The following is a 26,855-nucleotide window of genomic DNA, read 5'->3' as shown; positions in this document are numbered from 1 at the left end:
ACCTGTAGTTCTTCTTCGTGTGTTTGTGTGTACCTGTAGTTCTTCTTCGTGTGTTTGTGTGTACCTGTAGTTCTTCTTCGTGTGTTTGTGTGTACCTGTAGTTCTTCTTCGTGTGTTTGTGTGTACCTGTAGTTTTCGGAGCTGTTTGATGGCTTCCTCTCTGCCCTTATTGGCCCGCTTCGATCTGTCCCCTCCACCTCGTTCAGGTCCATCTCCAGCTTCTTCTTGGCGGCGACAGCCAGAGTTCTCTGCTTCCTCTCGTCCTCCAGCTCCGCCTCCATCTCGCGTACCTGCAGGCGTTAAAAAATAAAAGTGTGGGATTACAGGGATTTGTAGTTTTTAGAACTGTCAGCGAGCCCCTCTCTCTCTCTCTCTCTCTCTCTCTCTCTCCCTCCTGCGAGTCATGGATGCGTACCTGCTTGACGAGCGCCCTCTTCTTCTCCTCGCCCTGCTCGTCTCGGGCCTGCAGGTCTCGGTCAAACTGGGCCTTCATGGCCTGCATGTTGACCTCCAGACGCAGCTTGGCGTCCTCCGTGGCCTGCAGCTCGTCCTCCAGCTCCTCCAGCTGAGTCCTCATCTCCTCCACCTGCTGCTCCAGGGTGCGCTTCGACTTCTCCAGCTCGTGGACCTGCGGATGACAGCGTTCTCACGCTACTCATTCACACTTTAAACGCCCTCCAGAGTAAAGTCAGAGCTGAGCGGTGACTCACGTTCTTCCCCACGTCGTCCTTGGAGCTCATCAGATCCTCCATTTCAGCGCGGAGCTGCTTGTTGAACCTCTCCAGCTCCTCCTTGGCCTCCAGCGCCTCCTCCAGAGCTCTGGCCATGGACAGAGCCTTGGTGTCCTTCTCCCTGGCCTCGGCCTCGGCTCGGTCTCGCTCCTCTGCGTATCGAGCCGAGATGGTCTTTTCTTCAGCCAGCAGCTGACGGAAGAAAAAAAACACAACATGTTGTCAACACTCTGACAGCGAGCGTTCGTTTTGTGACAGGTTCTGGCGTCCCGCGTTTACCTGATCGAACTTCTTCTGCTTCTTCTCCAGGTTGGACACGATCTGCCTCTGGTGGTCCAGGTCCACCATCAGGTCGTCCAGCTCCTGCTGCAGACGGTTCTTGGTCTTCTCCATCTTGTCCATGGCCATGGTCTTCTCCTCCAGACGCTGGCTGGTCAGCTCCACGTCCTTCTGGAGCTTTCTCTTCACCTCCTCCAGGCCCTCCATCGCTCCCACGTCCTCCTCCAGCTTCTTCTTCGTCTCAAACAGCTGCAGAGACCAGACAGCATTTAGTCCACCGACCATCTTTGTAGTCTTCATGACACACTGCTAAACTGACTACACATGTACAGTGTCTGCTTTGTGCGTGCACGACAGAAGCTGCAGAAGAAGAGTGAAGCTGTACCTGAGCCTGCACCGTCTGCAGCTGCTTCTCCAGGTTGCGTCGGGCCTCCTCGTCCTCCTCCTGCTGCTCCAGCAGCGTGTTCTTGTCGCCCTCCAGCTGACGGATCTGGCCGCTCAGGTTGAGCTTCTGACGGGTTTCTTCCTGCCGTAGCTCCTGCACACCGGAGGGAGGAATAAATGAAGCGGTGAGTAAGAAGAGGATGAAGCTCAGGGTGGATTCTGTGATGAGAGTTTGCAGGAGCAAATGATTGGGGAAATGATTTGAAGGTGTCGTACCTCTAAGTCCTGCAGTCGGCTGTTCAGCTTGTCCACTTCTTTGGCCATTTTGACGCCTTTCTTCTCCGACTCCTCGAGCAGAGCCGACACGTTGTCCAGCTCCACCTTCAAAAACAGAAGAGACACAGGGTTATGGAGACGTCTGAAAGCCACAGTGGTTGTTTTAAGTAAACGGAGGAGGGGCTGGATGTTCACCTGCAGCTTGTTGGAGCGATCAGCCAGCTCTGCTTTGACCCGCTCCACCTCGCTGGTCCTGGACGTGAACTCCTGCAGCTGGGCCTCCAGCTTCTTCCTCTTGTGATCCGACTCCGTCCTGGCCTGCTGCAGACTCTTCACCTCGCAGGCCATCTCTTTATTGTCGCTCTCCAGACTCTGCTTGTTCTTCTCCAGGTTGGCCTTAAACTGCAGGAAAACAGCGTCTTGTTTGGTACTCGGGCACGAACACAGACCGTGTGGACGGGAGCAGGCGTGAGCCACTCACCCTCTTGGCCTGCTCCAGCTGCTCGGACAGCTCCTCCAGCGCCGTGGCGTGCCTCTGCCTCATGTCCTGGATCTGAGCGTCGTGGTTTTTGGTCTCCTCGTCGATGGCCTTCTTCAGCTCGGCCACCTCCTGCTCACGCTTGGACCTGGAGTCGGGACGAGGGGAGGGAACCTCCTGAGCTCACGTTTGTTCACTAGCTGACTCTGAATCCAGCGTTGAACTCGGCGGCGTGTAAACCGACTCACCTGAGCTCCTGCTGCGCCGCCGTGGTGTCCAGCGTGTCCTCCAGCTCCGTCTTCAGAGCCTCCAGCTCCTCGCTCAGGTCCCGTTTCAGTTTCTCCGCTTTGGTCCGGCACATCTTCTCAGACTCCAGGTCCTCCTGCAGCTCGGCCAGCTGCGCCTGCAGCTCTCTCACCTGCTTCAAGGCGTTGTTCTTCTGCAGCGTTTCCTCGTCGCTCCTGCCGGAGACACAAGAAGTTCAAACAAACAAACAAACGCTCTCCGTGAGGTCGGATTTTAAAGTCTTTATTCTTCAACCACTGAAGTGTTGGATTTCCTGAGGTGACGTGAATCATCGACGTCAAAAAAACAAAGTTGTTCTGTGAAAAAAGGACTAAGATGTCTGATGTCCACGCTCGTGTTTGTGTTGACCTTGAACTCAGCGCTGAACCCCGTGAGAGTGACAGAACGTGAAGCTTGTAGATATCTTGAGTTTAAGGCTTTAACTTCAATCAGTGTTTTCATGTTTCAGCCTGTTGTTGTTGTAACCTCGGGTGAACACCGGGGGGCAGTGTGGTCATCTGTCCACGGCTGACTCTGCTCACAGCAACAGAGCGAGTGCTGCTTTCATGAACACGGTAAGGACTGATTGGTCGTGAAGTCGGCCTGTAAAGCAGAGAGCCACGGCAGGCGTCGGCGTTGATTAACGGCGCTAACGCTAACGACTCGCTAATTGAAGTCATTCTCTTCTCCAAACAGAGAGCGTACAGCTCAGCTGGATTCAACATGAAGCTCATCAAGTTTAACGAGAGCTTGACGATGTGACGCTGTGACGAAAGCCAGGATTTCTGAGTGTGAAATGAAGTCGGACAGACTCTGAGTCGACCTTCAAGCTAGTGACCTCCACAGCTGTTCATCTGAACACTGATATGGCGGCGAGCGTGCTGAAGGGGATATTTCCAGGATAAATGAGAAAGAAAACCCAGGAAAATATTTAGTTATTACAGGAAAAGTGTTCAGACGTCGTTCCATCAGGACTTCAATCAGAAGCCATTCCCCTGTAATCAGACACGGCGAGCAGAGGGAGTCAGAGCCGACTCTGTGCTCGTCTGTGGGCCGCTGCGTCTATTTCAGGTCCTTCTATTGACCCGGCTGTGCCACAGTGGAGTGCTGTTGCCATGGAGACGGTATTTACTGCACTCGTGTGAAGTTGGACGACAGTGAGCAACACCGACGCCGTTCGTTGAGCTGATTCTGTTTCTGCACGACTCGACCTCCCTCCCCTCGTTCCTGAGCACGCTCACCTGGCCAGAGACGCCTGAAGCTCCTCCTCCTTTTTGGCCAGCTGGATCTTCAGCTCCTCGATCTGAGCCTGCAGCTCGGCGATCTGGTCCTGCAGGTCTGTGGTCTCGGCGTCCAGTTTACGCTTGGCCTTCTCCAGCTCCTGCCGCGTCTTCTCCTCCTTCTTCAGACGCTCTGCAAACGAGGGGACAGATTAACACGTTTGACCTCTCCAGCTCGACGGGGACACACGTCTCTCCTGGGACACGTGACGTAGACGCTCACCCTCCAGGTCGACCATCATCATCTCCTGCTTGTTCTTCACCTTCCCCAGGTTCTTTGCCTTCTCCTCCTCCTCCGTCAGCTGAGACGTCATCTCGCCGATCCTGTCCTCCAACAGTTTCTTCTCCTGATGGAAGAAAATAAAAAACCCCCAGTGAGGAACAGACCGGCGCTGACACTTGAAGACAACGATCGAGTAATGAAGCACGTTTCCAGGAGGAGATCACACAACAGTCTGTCACCTTGAGGAACTTTGAGTTTTGGTCCTCCAGCAGGAGAATGTCCTCCTCCATCTTCTTGATCTTGGCCTCGGCTGTCACTTTGTCCAGCTGCAGCTTCTGTCTCGCAGCCTCCTCTTCATCCAGCTGCTCCTCCAGGTCCTGGAAACGAGCACACACACACACACACACAAAGACTCTGGATGACTGTGTTATGATCAAGCGATGAAGACGAGGATGAAATCCTTCATACCTGGATGTGAGACTGCATCTTCTTCTTCTCATTCTGCATGCCCTGGTTCCTCTCCTCCTCCTCCTCCACCCTGGACTCCAGGTCGTGAAGGATCTCCTCCAGCTCCTGCTTCCTGGAGAGCAGACGGACCCTCATCTCCTCTGCCTCGGCAAACAGCTCCGTCTCTGCGTGGAGCTGCTCTGCCAGAATGTTCTTCTCCTCTACGAGCTGCAGGGAGGACACAGAGAAGATGGAGATGGTGAACGTGCGAGCGGCGAGCAGATAGCGGATGAAGAGCGAGGCTGCAGTCCTGTGAGCGTGCACCAGGTGAGTTTAGGAGCTCACCTGTTGGTGTTTCCTCTCGAACTCCACCAGCTCGTTCTCCACCTTCAGCTGTCTCTCCTTCACTTTGACCAGCTCCTCGTCTTTGGCCTGCATCTCCTCCTCCTGCCGGGTCACCTGCAGCAGAGGCTTCACCTGACGCACACGGAGAAAACCATCAAGCCAGGAAGTCACGGCGGGATTCACAACAACACGTATCAGCAGGGGAACGAGCGGCCTCTAAATGCATCAAACTCCAGAAGACTTTTGATTCTTATTCTACTGTCTTCAGTGTTTGTCCACTTTCAAACATCCTGTCAGACAAATGATGAGCATGACCTTTAACCTCCTCCGCCCACTCGCTCTTTTTCTTTTTTGTTTTAAACAGAATGACTTTGCACAGTAACCATGGAGACGGAGATTTTTCCTCCTATCTCTTTACTCAGAGACAGGACAGAGGGTGGAGTCAGATATCAGAGAGAGAGAGAGAGAGAGAGACGACATGCAAGAAGGGAGCCACGAGTCGGACTCAAACCCGGGCTGCACACTCTCGAGGACTGTAACCTCTGAGCATGGGAGCGTGCACACCAGCGACCTGAGAGTTTAGTATTTCTACTTGTAGAGAGACTGAAGACGCGTGCATGACGTGCAGAGACGTGTCCGGGTGAGTTCTCACCTTGGTGAAGAGCCTCCACCACTGCCAGTGTCGCAGCTTCAGGTAGGCAGCACAGTTCCTCTGGAGGACCTTCAGAGCGCTCAGCTGCTGCTGCTTCTTAGCGAACGCTCTGCGGGAAGGACCGACGTTAGCGTGAGAGGGGAAGCGTCAACCACCTCCGATACACAGGGCTCACTGTTGCTAGGTTACCATAGTTATCTTCTCTGTAATGTCCGTGTGTTGAATGCTTGTTTTAACGTGTTTTAGCGCCCTGCCCCGTCTTGATTCTGATTGGTCAGTTATGGAGAAGAAACGTCTGTACTGTTTTTAAACCTCAACGCTGGTCTCTGTTTAGGGAACCAAACTTTACTACAGTTGTGGCTACTTTGGGGCAGAATATCATCTGGATCTGTGTCCTTCATTGATCTTCGGTGGAAGGTGTAAACATGGATAATGAACGGAGCAGAGGCGGGACACTCACTTGCGTGCTAAGTATCCTCTGCACACCGACTGGAAGTAGATGATGATGTCGGTGATCTTCAGGTCTCTCTCCTCCTCCAGGTGAGCCAGAACGCCGGTCCTGAAGAAGATCTTACTCTGACCAATACGAAACAGGTTTGGGTCCAGCTCCAGAGCGTGGATCTACACGGGACACATGAAGACTTTAAAGAGGAGCTGTATGTCACTCTGACCCCTAGTGGTTAAAAAGTGTACTACAGTCTAAACTCTAGACTCCCCCCCCTTCCTCTCACACAGCTCTGCATGTGGTGGACACTGTAGCTTCAGTGTTTAGCCAGCTCTGCATGTGGTGGACACTGTAGCTTCAGTGTTTAGCCAGCTCTGCAACACCTGTTGCTTTGACCTGATCTGGCAGCTAACACTGATCAGGATGTGAATGTGTCGGTGTGACCTGCGAGAACAGAAGTAAACGAGCTAACATCCATTTACTATTTAAAATGAAATCAAAAGTTGAAAGTAGCGTTACCATTCTCTCACAGGCTTGTTTCCCGTCCATGAATCCTTTAGGGATGGCGTTGGGTGTCAGGATCTCATATCTGTGATCAAAAGAGCCAATCAATATTCAGTCCAAGATCATTGAACTCCAGTGAACATACCCTAAGAATTGATTTGGTTTTCACCTCTGTCTGAACTCCTGGAAGACGATGCGGTTGGGGAAGCCCTGTCTGCAGATACGAATCCCCTCCAGGACTCCGTTACACCTCAGCTGGTCCAGAACCAGATGAGGCTCCAGTTTACCCGCCTGAAGGAAACAAACGAAGAACAAAGTCCAGCTTGAATAACTGAAAGGAACTGATGATTGATCGAGAGACTCAAGAATGATGTAAAGCGCGACATCACTGCTAAAGTACTCGCCCTTTTCTCGTGGTTGGGGATGATGCAGCGGACAAAGTTGGGGTTTGTGTTTCTCAGCGTGGCCATGAGCTTGGTGAGCGACTCCTTATAGAGCTGTCCCACGGTTCGAAACATTCCTTTTTTGGTTTTGTAGGTGGCACCGAAGGCCGTCTCGTTCATCCCTGCCACCTGGTCGAGGCCGACGATACGGTCGACTGGAAGGGTAGAATGAAGAGAGCTGGTTATGGTGGGTCGACTTCATGAGGGGGGATCACTGCGAGGACAGCGACGGCAACGTGATGTCAACATAGCAACATGACAAACTGCAGGTGCATGAAAAGACGTTACACAATACTGTAACACAACAGCAGGCTAACGCTAATTTCAAATCCAACACCAAGAGTTCGGACGTCTGTCGACTCGTTGGCCTGCAGACCTTTAGGAACAAGGATCAGGTTCTCGCTCAGGGTCGGATTCTCTCTGATTGCAGCCACTAATAGCTCCTCATGCACTCTCACTCTCTGCTCCATCTCAAGGTTTAACTCACAAAGCATTTCAGACATGTCCTGCTCTTGCTTTGTGTCTGAATGTGGAGAGAAGATCTGCGCAGCTTCGTTATGCTCCGCCCCCACGCTGACGGAGGTCAGTTCTGTCCACATGCAGACGATGAGTAAAAGAGGGGAGGGGCCATTCTGAGTAAAGTTTATTGTGTTTAAAATGAAGCTTCCTCCCTGAATGGAGCAAACAAACACTCTCATGCAGCCCAGCAGTTAGCATGCACCCCACGTACAAAGGCTGTAGGGTTCAAATCTGACCTCTCCTTCATCACCCTCTCTCTCTCTCTCCCCTGGTTTCAGGGAGAGAGAGAGACCCTCACACTAGCATAAAAAGCCCAAGAATAAATGTTTGAAGTCCTATCTACAGACTTTATTTACAGTATTTTTAAGGTCACAGAAAGGCGGAGTTGTTGTCCTGATCAGTGGAAGTCTCGCGTGTGACATCTCCTGAAAATATTGCGGCGCAGTTACCGCCAACTCGCCGCAGACATTTTCACTCTTGCTGTGCGTGGCTGTTTTCTGAATGAGACACCTGTTGTGTGTCCTCTAAAGACTTCCTAATGTACTAAGACTGCTTGCTATGTAGTGCAGTGAGGGGCGAATTTAACCCTTTGTGTGTGTTTTAAGAATTACTGTCTTTTTTGACTGATTTGCACAGATCAAGCTTCGTAAATCCTTTTGTAAACCAGGATCTATTTAAATATTCTTTGCTGATCATCGTGACTGAGAGGAGATGCTTGATGGCAGCCACATAAAAATCATGTCACACAAAATCTGGCAACAAACAGGCCAGCACTGGACATAGACCACCTTTGATCACCATGATCAGTCCGACTGAGGTTCAGACCAAACGTGCTGAACTTCTGGTCGCTCTGACTTCTTAAATGTGACGTCTTGATGCTTTTTTCTTGCCTTGCTTCACACGTATTCAGATGTCTTTGTGTTTTGGTTGAACAAAACAACAGTTCTTATTCATAACTCTAAACTTGTTTTGGTTTCATGCTGGAGCTCAAGGGCGACGTTTACTGGATCGAAAAGTCGCACATTCTTCTGTTAACTCAAAAATAATTTTCCAGTCGGTCCATAATGATAATGATTGATAGGGAGCTTTGTCTGACACTAATGTCAGAGGACATCAGCTAACACACAGCTCATGATTTAAATCTCAGTTACAGATGAAGGTCCACTCGACTTGATTCTAACTATGAGACATTTTGAGGTCTGCAGACTTCTGGAGCTGAAACACTTGAACACAGTGATGCATGTCCTGCTGTCTGGACCCTGGAAGACGTCTGAGCTCAGAGCCAAAGAAAACACTGACATCTGGTCTCACTTTCCTTGCTACCCTCAACCTATCCAGGAAGGAGGAAGGCGGGGACATTCATGTCTTTACATTTTCTTCAGCCAAGCTTCCGATCCTGATCTAAGTGGTGGACGTATCACATCACAGGAGGAGGAGGGGACGAAAACAGACACGGGCTACAAAGACTCCACACAGCTGCGCTACATCACAAAGTCTGCTCCTGGGCTATTTGAACACACACAAATCACAAGACCATCGTCGGCCTGCAGGAATACTGAAGCTAATCAAGGCTAAGTACTCGCAGCAGAGGGAGCAGATGACTACTTTAAGTGGTTCCTGAATCAGGCACTACTTCTTCTGGCTGACACCAGAGAGCCATGCAGCCTGGAAGCAAATGGGAGCCACAGTAGCTATGACAGACACAGCACCGGCTGAAGCGTGACACACACAGTCAGATCTGGGCAAAAATATTCATCGCTCTCAGATGGTGATCTTTGAGGAGTGTTTACAGCAGTTGTTATTTCTGCCCAGGTCTGCTACAGCACGAGCCAGTCATTCACCTGCTGGCTCATCCAGACTAGTGACATTGTCATAGAATGAAGCCCTTTGAATGGTCTGAATCTCTACAACACAGAGAAGAGAGAGAGAGAGAGAGAGAGAGAGAGCGAGAAGGGGGGGAGGGGGGGGGGTGTTACGTTCAGTTATTAATAAGAAGGTCCGGCTCAGTGAAGCACACAGCTGTTGTTAGTAAGCTTCATTAAAAGACAAACTGAGAAGCTGGTTCAGGAAATAAGAAAACAGGAAATACATGAAGAGACTCCTCTCCGTAGCTTTTTCCTTCAAAATAAAACACAGACTAAAGTCTCTTCTGGGCCTCCGTATCCTGCGTCTGCAGAGAGCCTGTCCCCTAACTGGATTTTACTGTTCTGCTTTGTTCTGGTTGACTCGGGACGAGCTGGTGTGTTTCCTCCAGCCAATGACAGCGCAGCAGGTGAGTTTAGGAGTGGACTTAATTCAGCGACTGGACGAGATTTAAAACCAACGCAGCAAAGATTTGAAAATATAACCACGTGGATAAAGCTCGTCCTAATGGACAGGAAGTCTGCGGGTGGAAGCAGCCTCGGCCTCATGTACAGAGGTTACAGTCCTCCAAGCATTACCTGCCTTTAAATCCCACCTGTTGTTACTGTTATGTATGTCCTTCCTCTCTTTGATTTCATCATCTATCCACCGTCCTGTCTCTGAATATGATGAGTTCATACTGATGGACTCTTTACTCTGCAGCCTCTACCATCAGTGTGTCGGTGTGACCTTTGGTGTCGAAGAGCTTTGAGGAAAAGAAATAAACAAGCTCTGATCCATTTACATTTAACGGCCCTACAAGTGTAGCTGCTTCGAGGATTTGGTCCATTTGTGTTTGTTATTTGAATTAAAACTTTATCAGACGGTCGATGTTTGTTTTTAGACCCACAAGACTCAAGGTCATTAATAATTATTGATTTTCTGTTGGGAAAGAGCTGAACCAGGTACTGAACAGAACCGGGGAGTCCATTAAAGCTTCGAGCGAAGCAGCTTACCGTCTTTCCAAAGCTCGGCCACAAATTTGTCGGTGGACTGATGCAGGAGCGTGGCCACGTTGTCGTTGAGGGGGTCCATGTTCTTCATCAGCCACTCGTCCGCCTTATAGTCCACCTGGAACAGACACGAAGGACACAGTGTTGATGTAGTCCACGAGGACTGAACCCCTCTGCACACCAGGCGCTCTCTCCTCGACTCCAGCTCCGACATTTAGCAGAGAAATCTTAGAAAGACCAAACAAGCTCCTCGCTGCTCCTTCAATTCATTAAAAACACATTTTAAACAACGTTTGTAAATTTGACGTGATGTGGACTTTGTAAACATTTTCATGATCAGCGTCACAAAGCGATGACATGAAGACAAATGTAATGAAGTTCTGTTTTTTTTAAAGCAGTATTTAGGGTGCTGACGGCCTGACGGTTACATCGTGTATAGACGCTAACACTCTCTGACTACTGTCCGATATCCAGTCAAGGCAAAAAGAGAAACAGTTTTTACTCTTGTCCTCTTCCCTGTGTGTCTGACCTCTGCTCCACATGAGGAACTCTTTATCCTTCAATAAACTGTCATTACCGAGTAAAGACCCAATTTCGTTTTTTTTTCATCTTTCAGTCCCGGCCAGCGGCGGCCTGGCGGCGTGTGTCCAGTGGAGTGTGATTTTGAAAAGAGCTAAACGGAGGCGTACCCTGCCAGCGTAGTGGATGATGCAGAAGTCGGCCTTATCTTTCAGCTGCCGGGGCTTCTGGAACTTGGTGTGTGTGCCCTGCTCCTGGATCAGCTTATCTACGAAGGTCTTGTCCGTGGCCTTTGGGAACCAGCATTCTTCATCCAGCAGAGCCAGCACGCCTGGAGGGTGAGCCTGGAGAGACACGGACACAAAGAGTCAGTCCAACATAAGCTCTGTGATGTCACCGTGACGAGGTTCAAAAGTGACTCGTCTGTGTTTCCCTGCGCTCCTCGCATGACCCGACACATCGGAGCGCTTGGCGTGCTTTGGGAGCGAAGTGGTGGAACACACGTTGACGTGTGGCAGTGGGCGATGGTGAGCGCCTCAGTATGTAAACAGACTTTGAATAAAGTGTTTCTGACTGACCGGCCTCTCGATGAGGTCGATGCAGGGCTGCAGGTCCAGGCCGAAGTCGATGAAGCTCCACTCGATGCCCTCCCTCTGGTACTCCTCCTGCTCCAGGATGAACATGGTGTGGTTGAAGAGCTGCTGCAGCTTCTCGTTGGTGTAGTTGATGCACATCTGCTCGAACGAGTTCAGCTGCAGGAGAGAGGGAGGGGGGGGGGGGAGGGGGGGATGTGACCAAACCTTAAAACAGTATCAGGAACAGGAGAAGTGTCTCCTCCAAACATCAAACAGGTTGGATCCAAACCTGGAAAATCTCAAAGCCAGCGATGTCCAGGATGCCGATGAAGGAGGCGCCCTGACGTTTGGTTCTGTCCAGAGCTTTGTTGATGCGATGGACCAGCCAGCGAAACAGACGCTCGTACGTCGCTTTACCCAGAGCTTCGACGGCAAAGTCAGCCTGGAGGGGGGGGGGGGCGAGGGAGGGGGACCAATAAACAGAGAGATGATCTATTCATGGTCAGGGGCCAGATAAGTCCCAACACAACACAACCTCTGTGCTCAGACTCAGCTCACTGACCTGCTCTTTAGTCTGAGCCTTCTGGACGTAGTCTCGTCCCACTTTGATCCTCGGGGACAGGATGGCTCGGGTGAACTCCGTAACATTCATCCCCAGGAGGTGACACAGCTTCTGAGCAGCTGGGAGCAGAGAAACGTTTCTTTTGATTAAAGGGAAAGAAGAATTTAAAGCTGTACGGAGCAGAATATGAGCCTCTCCGGTTTATAAAACACGGGTTGAACTGTCTCCCTGTGAGATGGTTTAAACTGAGTATCAGCCTATCGGTGACATCAGCCAGGTCGGCCACGCCTCTTTTTACGGATCCTTATGATCACGACTGAAAACAGAATTGTCGGCCTCAGCGTGCGTGTCGATAAAGACAAAAAAACACTTTCCTGTACGAAGCTTCAACACGAAGCCGTTGGCTTTATCTTGGCTGCGTCTTTGACATGATTTGATTGAGTTGCCTGACATTTAAAAGATTTAATCAGGATTATAAAAACCGCTCTGAAAGCCAGAGAGAGGATGAACTTTCCTTTAAGATGTTTTATGTGGACTGAAGCTCAGGAAAATGTCATTTCTCACACGCCTGAAGTCAGTGGAAAAACTATCTGGCCGAGCCTCATCACTGGCATTAGACGCGCTCTCTCTCTCTCTCTCTCTCTCTCTCTCCCCGTCTTCCTCCTGTGAGCGCCAAATATGCAGAGCCACATGTGGAGGAACTGGAACGCCGTGCCCCATTTCCTTCAGGAGTAAATCCTCATAATGATGGGGCTTAATGGCAGTGACACGGCTCGGGGAGAGAGGAGACATAAATCAGCACTTCCTTTGTGGTGAGGACGAGCGAGAGCGAGGCAGGAGGAGCTGAGGTATGAATGTGAAGAGGAGGAGGACTCTTTGACCTGTGAGCTCTGAGGTCACACAGCAGATGTAAAAGTGAGCTTAAAGTTAGTTAGCCTCCTAGCTTCGCTGCTAAAGTTGAACCAGGAGAACTGGAACACTGAGCTCCTCTCTCTCTCTCTCTCTCTCTCACCAGTGTTGTCGGGCATGGAGGCCTGGTCGGAGTTCCTCTCCTTCTTAAAGATGATGTTTCCAAACTGCAGCACAGACGACACCACCTTCAACATGGCTGCAGAGAGAAACAACACCATGAAAAGAGCTTATAACAGCAGAGTTACAGCAGACACCAGAGGCCGTCTCCAAGCACGAGAACACACGTACCCAGAATCTCCTCATGGCCAAAGCTCATGATGTGCATGGCCTCCATGGTCTCCTGGAAGTTGTCTTTGTCCTGCTGGCCCGGGATGGGGATGTTCCCGTTGGACAGGAAGCGGTAGTTATTGAATCCTTCCAGCAGCAGGTCGGCTGAGGAGAGACAGAGGAGAAGAAAAATTCATCTTCTTCCTGAAAGGTGCGACGAGCTGGACTCACGCAGAGGGGGAGGAGCTTCTTACTCACACTTGAGGTGTTCTCCAGCTCCGGCCAGCAGCTGGTAGAAAATGTGGAAGGTGCGCTCATCTTTGGCTTGACGAATGGCTCGGGATTTCTCCAGAAGGTCTGACACGGGCCGGTCAAAGACACAACTCTTTCAGCTCTCGTGTGTTTGCAAGTTCATCATCTGGCTTAAAAGCATGTTTTTATAAATATCTGGACAGTCAGGAGTCTGTCTGTCAGTTCTGCGGACGGCGTTTTATTGAGGATACAGGTTTCGATATTTGCTCCGACAATGTAACCGGTGACGTCGAAGTTGATCCGGATGAATTTCCCCTGCAGAGAAGAACAAAGGAAAAGTTTGACTTGAGACAAAAAAAATCTGGATTCAGTAACGTCGGAGAAAAATCCCTTAAAGGAGCAGAATGCAGCTCTGACACCTAGTGTTGAAAATGGGTACTGCAGTCTGAAGTCCCCCCCCCTCACTGCTTGCAGAAAGATAAGCTAATAAAAACTACCTGAAGCTACAACAAGGTCATGTTGGCGCTGCGACGCTTGTAAAGTTTGTTCGTACTCACAAATCGTGACGAGTTGTCGTTTTTCACCGTCTTAGCATTCCCGAAAGATTCAAGGATGGGGTTGGCTTGTAGAAGCTGACGCTCCAGTTCACCCTGAAACAAACAAACAAACAAACAAACAAACAAAGAGGAGACGTCACAGCAGCCGTGAGACCTCGCAAACAAACTCCAGACCAGCAGTGAAGAGGAAATAATAATAGGAGAAACAAACAAACACAAACATGCAAACAAAGACAGCAGACGCTCAAAGACTCGTCATGTGACCTCTAACAATCATCTACATACTTCACATCTTTTGTCCTGTGTTGGAAAGCTTTTTGGACATTTGTTCAAATGTTTGTCATGGACAGAAACGTCTTCAGCCGACCAAGAGAAGAGCTGGAATATTTGTGCACAATAACTTAGCTTAGCTTAGCTTAGCTGCGTCAAAGCAAATCCCTCCGAGCTGAACTCAAACTCTTTTTATACACAAGCTAACAGGCTGGTTAGCCCAGAGGGCTGTCGGTTCAAGTCCCGATACGAGAGGTGTCAGGTCACTTCCCATCTACTGCTATGGAAACTGTGTAACCACACGTTAGCCTTCATATAAAGCTGCTTTCATGAGACGTCAGCTTGTTTATTTTGTGAAGTAAAATCAGCTGGACTTTAAACTTCTAACAAGCCTCCTGCAAAGTTCCCTCTCGGTTGTCGGACTGAAGCAGAGGAAGCTTGTCGGGCTTTTTTCTGTTAGCACGTCAGACAGGAACACTGACGCTTTCCTCCGATACAAGAATCTGCATCAATAAATCAGGGCTAATGCAGATGTTTGGACAGGTGGTCTGCTGTGTTTCCATCAGAGCCACACTGTGGGTTTACACCAGAGAATCCAAAAGAATCCTTTTCTTCTTTTGGCTGAGGGGAACTTTTGTCCCATTACGTCAGAAATAGCTGCACACGCTGATGGTTTGAGGAGGCCATTTTTCCAGCGGAGGAGAGGCGAGGGATCACTCAGGATGTGTAATAGGATGGTTTGGCAGCAGAGCAGTGAGCTTGTGTCTGAACTGGATCGACCCGGTGCTGGTCCAGCTGTCAGAGGAGGTTCAGACCCAAAGCTGCTGTTTCTATACAAACACGGAGCAGCAGTGCACGCTGGGAGGTTCAATTGTTTGTTGGCAACCTATACCCATCTGTGTCGTCTGCTTTACACACACACACACACACACACACACACACACACACAAACAAACAAAGAGGAGATTACAAACAGCAGCAGGGGGGAAATTTAACAGCATTACAAGCTGACCCACATTCCTGTTACAAAGTGAGCATATGACACATCTGACAGAGTCTCTCTCTCTCTCTCTCTCTCTCTGTCTCACTCTCTCTCTCTCTCTCTCTCTCGCTCTCTCTCTCTCTCTCTCTCTCCTGATAATATCTAGATCTGTTCAGGACTGCTCCTGAAACTCTCCTGATCTGGTTGTGAACCTCTCAGCGGGAGGCGATCCTTGTTGGGCAGGGGGGGACGAGCGGGTGGTCAATACATGACGTCACATTTAGAGGTCTTTAACCACAGCATGGCCGCTCGCTTTGATGGGTAACACACACACACACACACACACACACACACACACACACACACGGTGACGGCTCTACTGCAGGCAGAGACTCCAGAGTCGAGCGACGTCACTCCTTTCTGAAGCGGCCCAGTGGAGGAGTCGCTGAGTGAGGCTGCAGGTCAGAGCTGAGAGGAGTCTTTAAATAGAGCGCTGATTGGATAGGAGGTGTCGTCAGGTGATAGCTGAGGAATGTGGCGTGTGAAGCGTCAAATCAGCGCAGCTCGAGATGCATTTACTGACCGTCAAAAGAATCCTCCTCATATTTGGACATTTCTCTTCATGTTCCCTGCCCAGAGATTTAAAGGGACAGTGCACACATCGACATGCTAACCTGATGCTAACCAAGTGGAGAGTGAAGCAGAGGACGCCACAGAGAGACACGCTCATCTGCATTAAAGTCAATCTGAGCCGTCCTGAGTGTGCGTGCTGGATCTGAATGAACAAACTCCGGGTCATATAAAATGAGTGACACGAGGTCTGTCAGCTCCTCCATTTGGAGAAGTGGTCACACTGTGAGTGATGTTGGTGCTCGATGTGTGAAAGCGGCGGCAGGTAAGTGGATCATGCAAGTCAAAGGCTGGAGCACATCATCAGAGGGAGGGGTAAAAAAAAAAGGGGGGGGGGGGGGATGGAAAGCAGCGTGGTGGCGGCGTCAGAGCTACAGTAAAGGGTTAATAGTGCTAGTGTTACTCTGAGGGGAGTCAGAGAGAGGAGAAGGACTACATGCTACTCACATAAAACAGGGCTCCACTCTGTAGGACATGGGGGGAGATTCAATAGTTATTATGCAACATGATACAAATAAACATCATGCTGAGCCCTCAGGACTCCTCACATCCACCTGCAGAGTCATCGCAAACCTGCAGCTAAACAAGCTTTCATTGTACATCTGAAGCTGGAGACAGGAGTGATAAACACATGAAACACGTCAGACGGAGAGGCTTCAGTCGACGCCGCTGCACGCCGCGAGGCGGGAAGTAGAACTTCTGGAGCGCACGGTCAGCACGAGTCTTCAACAGAAACTCGTGCTGCGTTCAGGGGCGTTCTCCCGACTTCAGCGCTTTCACAGGATTTCGGTTCTGAACGTTTGAACATGGACAAACATCGTGGATGCTTCGAGGCAGATGTGTGAATGTCTCCATGAAGAGTTCTATTTCAGTAAAACGATGAGCTGCCGTACGTGAAATAATCTAAATAATCTCAACGTCTACAGAACTGTTTCTTACTCTGGTGCATTCTCCAACTTGGAAGCTCGTTTTTCCTGACAACACTTGAATGCAGCATGTGAGTGAGTTTGTTGATGAGCTGTGTTTCGCGGGGGGGGGGGGGGCGGGGGGTTTGGACCGTGTGCTGCAGAAGTTTTCCTCCATGTGAAACGTTATCGGTCAGCAGAAGAAAAACGTTGGATGAGAAGGTGACGTAAAACAAACCTCGTGCGTGGTCGTACGTTTCTCCGTGTGTGAATCACGATAACAGCGAGCAGGTTTTACACACGATGACGTAAGATGACGTCGGTCACCGCCGTGACGTTTGATCACACTAAATACGCTGCTGTCAGTGATCATGACAACATTCAGTGTTTGAACTGAACCTGTTGGTCATGCAGAAGTAAAGCATGTGATGGTGGTGCATAAAGAAGGGGTACAGACTTGCCTGTGGTTTCACTGGTTTGGGTGATTCTGGCTGTTTGTTTGAGAAAAAGAAGAAACAGTTAGACGGCGAGCACACACACACACACACACACACACTCAGCGCTGCATGAAGAGGAGGAGAACTCACAGGAGCGTTGTGGTCCTTCCTTCCTTTGTGGGAGGAGGCCACGTGTGCCAGGTACTGAATGACCTTCTTGGTGTTCTCTGTCTTGCCGGCTCCTGATTCCCCTCTGAGACACACAGTGACACAGAGAAGCTCTGAACATCTACACAGGTACACACCCCACACCCTGTCCCCAACACACACACACACACACACACACACACACACACACACACACTGCTGTACGACAGCCGTCTTGAGGCCTGTGGTTCCTGGCGGACGGACGATGGGAGCTCTTCAGCTTCACTCTGAGGTTTTACAGTAAGTGCACATTTTCACCAAGTATGCACTAAATATAGTTTGAGCTCTCTCAGGTGGTGTGAGTGTTTAAGTGTGGACGTCGGGCGAATCCTTTAAAAGTCTTTAAAAAAAGGATTACTGACTGAATCGCGTCGTTTTTGTTTCATATTATTGGGCCTAGCGGTTCGGTCTCAGCGACCTGTACGGAGGCTGGTTCAAGTCCGACCGACGGCCCTTCTGCTCCTTCTGTGTTAGTGTCTAGGATTAGTCGTGTCAGTGAGAAACACAGCTACATGCATAAAGCAACAATGTGAGGTTGCAGAAGTATTCATGGTGTCCTTTTGAAACGTTTGTCAGCTGTGTTTTAAGAGTTCATTTTAAAGGAGGCACAGAGCGACATGAACGGCGTCCTCGTCCTCTCTCCGGCGCTCCTGTCGTCTGCTGACACTCGTCACTGAGAAGACGCCAGAGGGACGTTTCTCACTTCAGTCCCGCTTCAGTGTCGCTGACATGTTTGAGCTGAGCTGTCGACGCTCGACGACGTTCACACACTTCCACATCGGATGATTTCAGAGCGTGTTAGGAGAACAGAGCTGCGTACTCACGTGCAAAGGATGGACTGGTCCTCTCGATCTGTGGGAGACGAGCAGAGGAGACAGAAGAGGAGATGAGTCAAAGTAAGCTCGTCCCCGAAACCCTGAGCCAGACATCTTCACAGCACAGAGACAGAAACAACATGTGGACGGAGACGGAGACAAGGCGTCTGTACGGTCATGTGTTTAAGATTCACACTGAACTCTGAACTATAAAACTATGAAGTCCAGAACATCATGATTCATCATCGAGGTGAGCAGGAGGAACTCACTGAATGACTCTCACTCTGTGCAGGCTGCAAGCAGGCGTCAACAAGGACAAAATAAAACCCCCCGGACAGGAAGTCAGAAAAGGACACGCACAGGACGTCAGGTCAATTTCAAAATAAAACACAATATTCCTACTCGCTGTCTTATTTCTGCTTTCTTAAACAACGTCACGTCAAAACAGAACGAAGAGCCGAGAATGAATTCACTCCAACTGTTAAGTCACCCATCACACCTGTGACACTGTTTAACAATAAGCCCCGCCCACTACCTGCCAGCCAAAGAGGACGTCATGTTTAGTCAGAGACTTTAGAAGCAAACAAACACAACATGCTGTTGTAGAAGGAATATGAAGCAGTCGCTCAGTATGCTACTGCTTAGCATGCTAATCATTAGCTGGTTAAAGGTGAATATTGTTATAGAGTGTGAACGTCCATCATGGACACTCGTCAAACTACCGACCGTGACTGACTGACCAAGTGAGCCACTTCCTCTCTGACTGCTGGTGTGAGCAGTTAGCACTGTGCTAACACTGCTAGCACTGACCCTCCGGGTGTTCCACTTAGGAGTGTCTTGTGAGCTGGGAGTGAGGCGGATCACAGACACGCCGCGGCCTCTCAGGGGGGGAAATAACAGGGACGGTGATGTCATGGGAAAAACGTCCTTTGTCTTCCCGTCAATGCCCCCCCCCTCCCCCCCCCCCCCAACCCCGGGCCTCCTGTTCAGTCACAGGACCAAAGATTAGATTAAAGTCTTCAGATGCGGCTGTGTCATCATGTCATCATGTGTGCACTGAGGGGCTTGAAACCCCAGGTTTTCTCTTTAGGGTTCACAGTGGGTTGTCACGGTAACGGGTAATAAAACTTTGACTCCACGTGCAGACGATGTGATGAGTAAGAGCCTGTTCATCACTGGGCCTGATCCCTCAGGGCCGCACTAATGCTTCTGCTGTGCACACTCTGCACGTCTGCTGATTGGACGAGTCAGCAGTGACGGATGATTGACAGGCCGGGTCACATCAGAAGATTGCCTCGTAGTCCTGTGACTGAAGCAGCCAATCACTGCGAGGCAACCAGAGCTGATGTGAAGTGTTACAACAGGCAGGAAAATGAAGCACGAGCATCTGCTCCTCCTGAAGCAGTGAGAGCAACGATGAGCCATGAAAACCTGCTGAAGTGATCTCAGAGAGCCCAACAGAAACACACACACACACACACACACACACACACACACTGCTGGATGAGAAAAAGAAAGTTCCAGTGTGGATGGCTCGTCTGTTTTCCAGCAGCGAGCTGATGAGATACGCACGCCTGAAAAGACAGAGGAGGAGGTGATCTGAGGACAGACATGAACATCGGTCCATCAGGAGCAGGAGGGTTAAAGGTCAAATCCTGGAGACCAGGGTTACCATCAGACCGGCCTCCCTGCAGCTCCAGTTTGTGGGGACGTTATTTATAAAGGAACTAAAATCAGATTTAAATATTGAGACAGAAAGCAGAAGGTTCCTTCCAGTCCTCACATACAGAGAGCTTATTGCTGTATTTAAATCACGCTGTGATAATAGGAGCAGCTGATCATGTTTTCAAGTCAGTTTGAAGGAGTGGAGCGCCGAGCTGGACGAGCACACCGGACGTGAACGCTTCCTGGACTGAAGTGCTGACTGCTGGCTGAAAAGATGGAAGCTTATCTGAGCGAGGACGCAGCTGGACGGCTCACCGCGGGACAACCTGGGCTTCCTCTCCTGACCAGACACTTCCTGCAGTGAAGCACCGTAACCAGGAGAGTGTATGCAGCACACACACACACACACACACACACACACACACACACACACACACACACACACTAAAGCTACATCTTTAGGATTTCCAGAGCTATCACATCAACTGCTGCTCAGTGCATGCAGCACCCCTCCCCCTGAGTCACACACACACACACACACACACACACACACACACACACACACACACACACACACACACACACACACACACACCCCCTGAGTCACACACACACACTCTTATCACAGTGACTGCAGACGGACACAGATACGGCCGAGCCAGCGTGAGAGCGCTCACTTCCATTCAACAATCTGTTTCTGGTGTCTGTGCTCGAACCCGCTCTGTGTTTGTGGGTTTCACATGATTAGTGATGCTCATGCCAGCGTCACATGACTCCATTATACCAGGAAGGCAATAAATGTGCTAATAATATCTAAATGTAAATGTGTTCATGTAGAGGGAGGAGCAGGATAGGACTGATGTTTTTAGACGACACTGCTGACTGTGATGATTGGAGGATCTGTTGAGGATTTGACAACAACACAGCAGCTCTGCATGTGGTGTTTCTCCCTCTAAGGAGACAGGACGGTGGGGGTGTTGATCTCAGCCTCACGACAGGGAGCTCATTGTCAGTCTCTGGCACGCTGGGCCTGGGCCAGTGTCTGCCACTGATGGCTAATGGCTGTATTTAGAAGCAGCAGTGAAGTGCAAACACTCACCTCAGAAAGCAGTCCTGCACGCTGCTGCTGATGGACATTTGACTAAAGAGACAGTGCAGGACAAACAGGACTGACCCCGCAGACGCTTTACGCAAATCACATCAGAGAGTTGGTGCAAGACAAGCGAGGATTTAAAACAGCTGATCAGACACACAGGCGCTGACAGGAAGTGACCAGAGGTCCAGACAGGAAGTGACCAGAGGCAAAGCACAGCATCACAGCTGATCTTGAGTGTTCAAATCAGCATTAAAACCTCCTATAATTAGCATAATCCAAAAGCCATCATCATCATCATGATTGTCATCAACTAAATCATAAAGAGCTGGGTCTTTAGCTTTTTCTTAAAGGTGCAAAGCGACTCTTTTGTTCCACCAGCGGGGGGCGACAGAGGAGAGAGACGACGTGTTTCACTGAGCGTAGAAGGTGGAGGGAGTGTAGAGAGTCAAAGGTAAAGAGGAGCTGTTTGTCAGCGAGTAGCGGAGTTTTAAACGTGATGCTAACAGTAACAGGGAGCCAGTAATACAGCCGATCAAGCTGAGCGTCACCTCATCACAAAACCTTCTGAAGATGCTGCCACACACTGAGTGTTTGATCTTGTGACTTAAAGAAGTGCTGCTCAGGTTCTCCGTGTGGCTCTTAAAGGCATCCTTAGAATGGACGGAGCAAAATCTTTGGTAAGAAATAGAAATAAATCAACAACAGTGAAGAGGTCTGAAGCGAGCTGATCTTAAAAGGTTCTTGATGGCGGCTTTATTAGTGTAACAGGTCAGAGCGGTTGACGAGACGCCGGAGGACTTTAACAGCCTATAAAATTGAAGGATGAAGGCTCGTCTGTCGTGGAGGAGGAATCTATTAACTAACGGTCAAAGGGGATTGGAAACAGTCACAGAGGTGCGTGTCATATCTGAGGCCGAGCAGTCTGTCTTTTTAAGAGGAGCCGAAGCTTCAGCCAAACACCAAGAAATGAAAACAAAGCAGGGGAGAGAGTTTGGTTTCCAAAGAGCCGAGAGTTTCTGAGAAGGAACGTCTGCAATGAAAACTGATCAGGAGATTAACTGCGTTTGACCGACGGTGACAACAGCATTAAAAATGTAATTCCACGTATTCGTGCCAACTCAAGCGAAGACGCTCGACTGAAGAAATCGTCTGTGGAAATCTGTGATTGTTTTCATACAGCAGGTGCAAAATATATCAGTGGCAGCGTGGACGCCAACGGAAAGTCATCGAGCACCGAAAGGAAAATAAGACATACCACAGTTGATCTGTTTAAGAGAGACGGAGGACAAATAAATCTTCTCTAGCTCAGAGTGTTGAATAAAGAAACACAGATCTGATGCTGCTTCTCGACTCTCAGTTTCTGACGGGAAGAAAAAACAAGCAGTGGAAGAAGTTTGGACGTATCTGAGAAGTCTGCCAGTCATCGTTTCACGCTGGGTGACAACAGCGAGAAGTCATCTGAGCTGTAAATCCATATGTGGCGTCAGGTGCTTCCACCAGCGTCCTCTGTGGAGAACCTGTCGGCCTCGGGAGCTTCACGGTCACACAGAAACTCCGAAGACACCGAGCTGTCTTATTGGCTGAGAAATCCGGCGTCAATCTGAGGTCAGGGATCGAACCCCTAACCCTCCAGGTGAGAGACGACCGACTCCCACCTGGGTCAAAGTAAAACTCCTGCAGTCAATGCAGCTTTAGAGCAATGGTGGACAAAGGGCTGAACATATAGGAGGACAGAAGAAGACTGAAGGAGGAAGTCAAGGAGACCGTTTGATTATTTGTTTTACACGGGACGGCTGGAGGGGAGTTTAAATGGATACTCTCTTGGATGCTCTTCAGAATAATCACACAGTAAAGAATCAGGACTCCAGTTGTTGTTGTGTGAAGGTGGGAAACAAGTGGATGACTGAGCAGTCTTTCAGCCACATCTGTGGAAGAATAAGCGTCTTTGTTTCAGTCATTTTCAAACGATCCTCCTCCACAGCTCCTCCTGGATCTTTGGGGGGGAAAAAGATGAACTCGCTTCCTGAGTGCTAAACGATATGGGTGCACCCGTGGAGGAGGTTCAAGCCGCAGTTCAAAAGGGCATCAAAGTCCTTTCTGTTTGTTTTGGACCTCAGTGGTGTCGAGACTGTCCGCTGAGCCACTCTAAACATTCCTGAGTCTGTCCTATCAGAACAGATACTACTGCACAATGAACGGACATCAAAGACGCCACTTCATCTGTTATCATTGGAGCTAACGCTGCCGACGTGTCAGATGAGTGCCTTTGTGTGTTCTTGGGAAAATGGACACTTATGAAGGCCAGATTGAATGAGCTCGACTTGACCTCACATCCTGATTAAACACCAGGGAGAGGCCGAAGGAAGGTGGGGGGGGGGTCCATTACTATGGAACAAAGACCCCCAGTCTCCTAACCTCACCTGGGGACTCTCTCTCCATGTCCAGTGTTGAACACAACTGCTGCACAGTCCGATCCTTGAACACATGTTTTTGTTCAAGCTAGCATCAGCGTTACCCGACAACACATTTTCCAGATTGGCAACGCGGCGAGGGCCAATTATGTAAAGTATCTGGAGCGCTAATCAATGACAGATGTTTGTTTTCGTTTGGGTAACACCTCATTTAACCTCCCATGTGAGCGCAGAGCGGCTGCACAGCGAGGCTGAGGTCATGAACACGTCAACGCCAGGTCTGGACGCCCGTCAGCTGCTCACATGATTTGCCAGCGTGTTCAGGTCCAAGGGTCATAAATCAGAGTGTGCCTTGTTTTTCACATGAGGTCTGACAATGATCACTGCTCGTCTGATGAACACATCTGTTTACAGTGATTCACTCATTATACCACACACTTTAGGACGACGATGTGTTGTGATTAGATTTCGTCTCACATCTAGTCGATGATCAGTTCATCGAATCAAATTTCAAACTGATGATTTAATTTAAAAGTTTTAGAGCTTTATGTCAATAATGAGAGTCTGATTTGAGTCAACAAACTGATGGTCATAGACTGGCACAGGAAGGAGTCCAAACACCAGGAAGTGAGTTAACATGTTAGCTCCATGGGTTCCTAACTCTAAAAGTCAATGTGGATTTTGAATGTGTTTGTGTTTATAATAAAGTCTGAAATAAGGTCTGTGGTTAACACGAGCTGAAGAGATGTTGATGTTTTGTTAGACGAGAAAAACTACGTTAGCTAAGACCCCCACTTGTGAATTTTAAAGTTTTTATGCAAATTTAAAAAAGCGGTTGCTAACGAGTAGCTAACTGAGGCTACAGTGATTACAGTATTACACGTGTGTTTGATACACAGATTATTTTCTGCAATCATCCAAATTACAAAAATCCCAGAGGAGAATTCTCGTAGGAAGCCATGGTGAAGCTACTTCCTGGTTAGCCTACAACAATACGTCCTCACTGTTCCAGTCTATTAGTCAGGTGTCTAACGTTGTAAAACAGGAATATGATGCATCCTCTTTGGAGTTTGTCTTCCCAGTGACTTCATCACTAGCTTGAAAAGGAAGAGGGGGAAACAGCGCTTCACTTTTATCAAGCAGGTTACTGAAATGCTCCGGGCCCCGGCCGAACAGCAGCTGGCCTCCGCTAATCTGCAACCTACAAACCTCCTTTTTCAACCGCTACACTCTTAATGCTGATCACGACCACCGCTGAACACGGCTTGGACTAACATTAACAATCACAGGCCAGGCTGGTTAGAAGTACAGGCGGCACGCTGGACAGCTCGCAGGCAGAGGTCAACAATGCTGTGAGAAATACAACAAATGCAGAACCCCCCCCCCCCGTGTATTTGTGTCCACTCATGTAGAAACACAGTGTGGACTGAACACAGGGTGTGAACAATAACACAAACCAGCAGGACTACATGACAAGCTAGCAGAGCTCCACAACAGCTACGGAGGAGGAGCTACTGAAACCATGATCCTGTGCTGTGACATCATCACAAGTCAGGAAATCGAGGGTCTCGGTGGTTTGATAACAACAAATACAACTTCTCATTGAGAGTTGTGATCGGCGAGGAGGATGAAGGGATCGTCGAGCTACTTGTTGACGCGACTCAAACTTCCTGTGTGTACCAACAACTGGAGAGCAAAGACTGAAAAGGACTGACGGGACTGTCAAGTCTGTCACCACCCCCACTGGTCAGCCCTCGCCATCACACAAAGGACCTATTGTCCAGCACAATGGGGTCACCCTCCCTGCTCTCGCTGGTCTGATCCCAGTAAGTCAGGAAGCCTGGAAGCTCGCCACGGAGCAGGAAAGGAATCTTTGAAGACGTCGCTTCTCTTACAACTTCTCATGAAACTAAAACAAGTTCATTTAACTGATAAAAATACTGTTTATTTTATTAGACTGAACTTTATTGATCCTTTTGGGATTACTCCCTCAAGGAAATTTAGGATTACGATTTAGGATTTATTAATCCCACTGCGTTCAACGGACACACACACACACACACTGGTGGATCTGAGTGACATGCTTTCATGTAGGAGAGGTCTCAGAGTGAAGGGGCAGCCTACAGCCAGCACTCCAGAGCAGTTCTGGGGTTCGGTGCCTTGCTCAAGGGCACCTCGGCAGTGCTCAGGAAGTGGACTGGCACTTCTCCAGCTACCTGACCATCTTCCGGCCTTTGTCCGTGCCTAGACTCGAAAAGGCAACCCTCCGGTTCCAAATCCACGTCCCTACAGACTGAGCTACTGCTGCCCACTGAATCGATGGATCGATGTGTAAAAAGTGCAGACAGTCTGAGCTGAGTCACATTTGCAAGGATTGAATAGAGAAAGATGCTTTCACAGCAGAGTCATCAAAGATGTCTGACGGGAGGATTCATGATGTGAGCTGTGGACACATGTGGCGGCACTTGATCGGAAGATTTCAGGGGCAAGCTGTCCAGAGATTTCTAGAAGGAGTGCATGTGTGAAAAGTGCTAAAGAAAGAGGAGATCCCAGTAAACCGGCTGTGACACGCTGACTGCAGCGTGTCGATGTGGTGGCGTCGTGAAAAGTGAAAACAAGCCTAAAGGCAGCATGGACGCTGGGACTCACCTTGTAGCATGCACCTGTACGCTGACTCGGAGATGGCGTAGATGTGAGGGGGCATCTCGTGCCTCTTCTTGCCCCTGTACATCTCAATGATGTTGTCTGAGTAGATGGGCAGGTTCTTGTAGGGATTGATGACCACGCAGAAGAGACCCGAGTACGTCTGTGGAGCGAGACAAGAAACAAACATGGACGACCGTTAATTCATTTAAACAGCAGCCATGACTTCACACATGCTCAATGAGACTGAATGAGCTGGAACAGGTTTAGCAGAAGGTTCGACACTGATGAGTGCTTCTTGATTTTATTCATTTGTTTTGATCACGTCATGCAGTTTGAGCCTCCAGTGTTACAAAATGCATAGACATCAGCTCTGATTCCCAATCAGAGCATCTCGAGGAATCACCATATGAGACTTTTCCATAAATCTTTTTAGTTTTCTTTGTTGGATGGAATCGGCCTTAAAACACCAACACGTGGTTCATGGATCAAACGCCAGGCAGCACGCTGGAGCTGACGGCTGCTAGCTCATATCAGACTCACACTGACAGTATATAGAGGGTGATACTGACGTGTTGCCCTGTGGATGAAGTCAGACAGTCAGTGTAAAAAAGGTCCTGACCTGTCGTTCATACAGAGAGAGAGAAACGAACGCTGCGTGCCTCTGTGTTGTGTTGTGCAGATTCTGGGACACGCTGCCAGGTCTCCGACAGTCTTAAAGCTCCTCATGTGTGGAAATGCTCCGTCTCCTTTTTTCTCAACCAGCAATAATATGCAGACATTTTTTGGGCTGACGACAGACTTTCTTTAATCCACACAGTGTATGGCTCCCTCAGCTGTATAATGCAGACAGACAGGCCAAGACGGGGTTAATCCCTGATATGTCTGCTGCTGGGAGAGTGCGTTAACTCACGCAGGGTACAGTGGAGTCTGCTGGATTAAGACTGGCATCAAAAGTCTCCATCCATCATGCTATTACAAACCTCATGGTCACTCCCACATTA

The 26,855-nt window shown here is 49.4% G+C and overlaps 1 protein-coding gene across 1 annotated transcript in view; it reads right to left on the bottom strand.

Moving 5' to 3' along the window:
* Window positions 1–26,855, bottom strand: part of LOC306819977 (myosin-10-like) — a gene marked incomplete at its 3' end in the record, with an annotated part of 37,293 nt that overhangs the window by 416 nt on the left and 10,022 nt on the right. Inside the window, 33 exon segments of the mRNA XM_079337604.1 lie at window positions 3–189; window positions 192–290; window positions 416–628; window positions 711–923; window positions 1,011–1,259; window positions 1,396–1,548; window positions 1,671–1,775; window positions 1,866–2,072; window positions 2,152–2,296; window positions 2,397–2,609; window positions 3,675–3,846; window positions 3,937–4,060; window positions 4,176–4,313; window positions 4,405–4,611; window positions 4,729–4,860; window positions 5,381–5,489; window positions 5,841–6,001; window positions 6,345–6,414; window positions 6,499–6,620; window positions 6,734–6,927; window positions 10,150–10,264; window positions 10,836–11,009; window positions 11,244–11,417; window positions 11,530–11,682; window positions 11,803–11,921; window positions 12,815–12,910; window positions 13,003–13,146; window positions 13,240–13,338; window positions 13,485–13,548; window positions 13,791–13,883; window positions 17,165–17,267; window positions 18,046–18,073; window positions 25,858–26,014. Coding sequence (XP_079193730.1) covers window positions 3–189; window positions 192–290; window positions 416–628; window positions 711–923; window positions 1,011–1,259; window positions 1,396–1,548; window positions 1,671–1,775; window positions 1,866–2,072; window positions 2,152–2,296; window positions 2,397–2,609; window positions 3,675–3,846; window positions 3,937–4,060; window positions 4,176–4,313; window positions 4,405–4,611; window positions 4,729–4,860; window positions 5,381–5,489; window positions 5,841–6,001; window positions 6,345–6,414; window positions 6,499–6,620; window positions 6,734–6,927; window positions 10,150–10,264; window positions 10,836–11,009; window positions 11,244–11,417; window positions 11,530–11,682; window positions 11,803–11,921; window positions 12,815–12,910; window positions 13,003–13,146; window positions 13,240–13,338; window positions 13,485–13,548; window positions 13,791–13,883; window positions 17,165–17,267; window positions 18,046–18,073; window positions 25,858–26,014 — 4,732 coding nt within the window.

This window comes from Symphodus melops, assembly GCF_947650265.1.
Source record: "Symphodus melops genome assembly, chromosome: 2".
NCBI lineage: Eukaryota > Metazoa > Chordata > Actinopteri > Labriformes > Labridae > Symphodus > Symphodus melops.
The sequence above is the reverse complement of the archived record's forward strand: the minus strand, read 5'-3'. Positions and strand labels throughout refer to the sequence as shown.